This window comes from Saprolegnia parasitica (genome assembly GCF_000151545.1).
Source record: "Saprolegnia parasitica CBS 223.65 unplaced genomic scaffold supercont2.641, whole genome shotgun sequence".
NCBI lineage: Eukaryota > Oomycota > Saprolegniomycetes > Saprolegniales > Saprolegniaceae > Saprolegnia > Saprolegnia parasitica.
This window is the reverse complement of record NW_012157035.1, coordinates 3254-5494: the sequence shown is the minus strand read 5'-3', so window position 1 is coordinate 5494 and position 2241 is coordinate 3254. Positions and strand designations below refer to the sequence as shown.

The following is a 2241-nucleotide window of genomic DNA, read 5'->3' as shown; positions in this document are numbered from 1 at the left end:
GCTCTTGCAACTCTCTCGTGTTGTTTGTTCACAAGTATTAAGACCAACAACTCTAGTACGCAGTAACACGAAAACATCGTATGGGTACGGAATGAGGCGAGATTGCTACAGCATGTACAGTGAGCATAACACTACAGTCGTGATGCCGCCTACACGCAGCACGCTTCGCCTCGTGTGATACGAGACTAGATGCTGCACTTCAAAAGACGACTACCGCACAAATTGTGGGGACCTTAACAAACGCGCCTAATCCTGGTAGGAACGTTTACGTGGTGTACCAGCATCCCAGGGGATTAATTCGTACATTCTGGCCAACCCATTGGCTATATATCAAGCCATTTTGACCAATGAAACGCAGTTTTATTGGTCTCAGCCAATCATATCGCGCCAAATGCGTCCTGTTAAGTGCGATTTAGGAGTTCCTGTTAAGTGCTGTCACATCGCCGGACTTTATACTCGATTAAAGTATAACAATTTCGATAAAGTACGACGGCGTACTTGACTGAAATTCACGCAACTCTCCGATTAGGTGCGAATGTGAAAGCGCGCGCCGTCGTCGTAAATACCGGGAAACAACGCTTCGCATTCAAAAGTTCCTACCAGTTCACCCCGCACGGGACCTGTTAAAAGCGAAGAAGAGAAGAAGAGAAGATCGACTATCAAAAGACGTCCTATCGTCTCAAAAATGACACTAACGGTCGACGTCATAACTGGGCCCCTCGAGTCACTCGAGTCAGCAAGCGCCAAATATCGATCTCGTCCAAATGGCTCTGCCTGTCATCTACACCTCCAATATACACTGTCGAGTCGCTCTGGAGTCTCTAGTCGTCGTGAAAGCACTCCAAATGTTTTATTTCTTGCAATAGAGCTTGCCATATCTCCAATTTCGTACAACTAAGCTTGAGATCTGGCCTGTCATGGGGATGGAAACCACACGTTCTCGGTCTTGGTGTTGGTCTTGGCCCAGGTCATGGTGATATTGTAGACCAATCCGAGCTTTGGGATGGAATAGCGGCCATTTTCATCATTATGATGGAACAACTGCTCGCATGAGCTTCGGCTTCCTCGAGACCCCCCACCCAGTCGACGTCAAGCCGAGCTGGATCGTGGCCGGTGCCATCGAGCAACTCGCCGGGTGGCGGGACACCACCACTGATGCAAGGCTGCCATCCCCAACGGCAAGACGACAATCGTTTCCGAGCTGCGCTGGGCATTTGCTCTCAAGAAAGGTCAACGCCCAGCAAACCATACGTGCGCAATACGACGGCTGCTTCATATAGACTACCGTCGTACCATTTCTGCTTCTCATGCCCATCGGGAACTGTGTAGCTTGTATATATGCGCAGACACGACAGTGCGGCGATACCATCGGCTTTGATTTGCGCCGAAACGACGCTCGCATCCAGAGATCGCTGTTCAGTATATTGACGCTTTCGATCTTATGACGTTGCGCTTACAAGTCCTTCTTCTCGGCGGGGTCCGTGCGCTCCGTCGTGAGGACGAGGTGCCAGCCAAACTGCGTCTTGACCTTGTGGATCTTGCCCACGTCGTCCTCAAACACCACGCGGTCGAACTCGGGGACCATCTGACCGCGGCCAAACGAGCCAAGGGCGCCGCCACCACGCGCGCCGCTCGGGCACTTGCTGTGCTTCTTGGCGAGGTCCGCAAAGAGCTTGAGCTGCTCGGGCGAGCCGTCGGCCGTCGCGCTGAGCTGCGTGAAGAGGTCGTCGATCTCGGCCTCCGTGTTGACGAGGATGTGGCTGGCCTTGGCCGAGACGCCACCGCCGCCACCGCCGCCCCACGACGACACCATGCCAAAGAGCGTCAAGACGACGAGGATGCTCAAGACGACCCACTTCAGGTTACCGGCCATTTCTTCCCAGACTTGCCACGGGCTCATGGATTGCAGAATGAGCGGCTTCGGAAAGGCAACGTGGCAGACCTCTTGAAACGCGATAGTATCGATTCTCACAGGTTGAATCTCGAACCCGAGAAATCACCGTCATTTCTAGAATTGACGCTACAATTGTCCGAAATTTGTCCTCCGCATCGACACGGATCCCGCTGCGACCAGGAAATGACATCGATACCGCCGTACTAGTACTATGGACTCGCATATATCTAGTCAAACAAAAGAGCATTGCACCTGCTGGACATAGGTATTGATTGGGACGACTTTAGAGACACAACGTGGTCGCCTGAGATCCGCAACGCTTCAGTCTCGACTTCCACCTTGGAACC

At 52.6% G+C, this 2241-nt stretch overlaps 1 protein-coding gene across 1 annotated transcript; it reads right to left on the bottom strand.

Annotated features, from left to right (window-relative positions):
- Positions 1–1401: 1401 nt before the first annotated feature.
- On the bottom strand, positions 1402–1910 carry SPRG_17382 (hypothetical protein). The gene has a single exon (XM_012356918.1). The coding sequence runs from the start codon at positions 1898–1900 to the stop codon at positions 1454–1456; it is 447 nt and encodes a 148-aa protein (XP_012212308.1). The 5' UTR covers positions 1901–1910; the 3' UTR covers positions 1402–1453.
- Between the last annotated feature and the right edge of the window lie 331 nt (positions 1911–2241).

What these genes read in the sequence shown, in the direction of transcription:
- SPRG_17382 (XM_012356918.1), bottom strand. Translation starts at nt 1,900, where the DNA reads ATGAGCCCGTGGCAAGTCTGGGAAGAAATGGCCGGTAACCTGAAGTGG.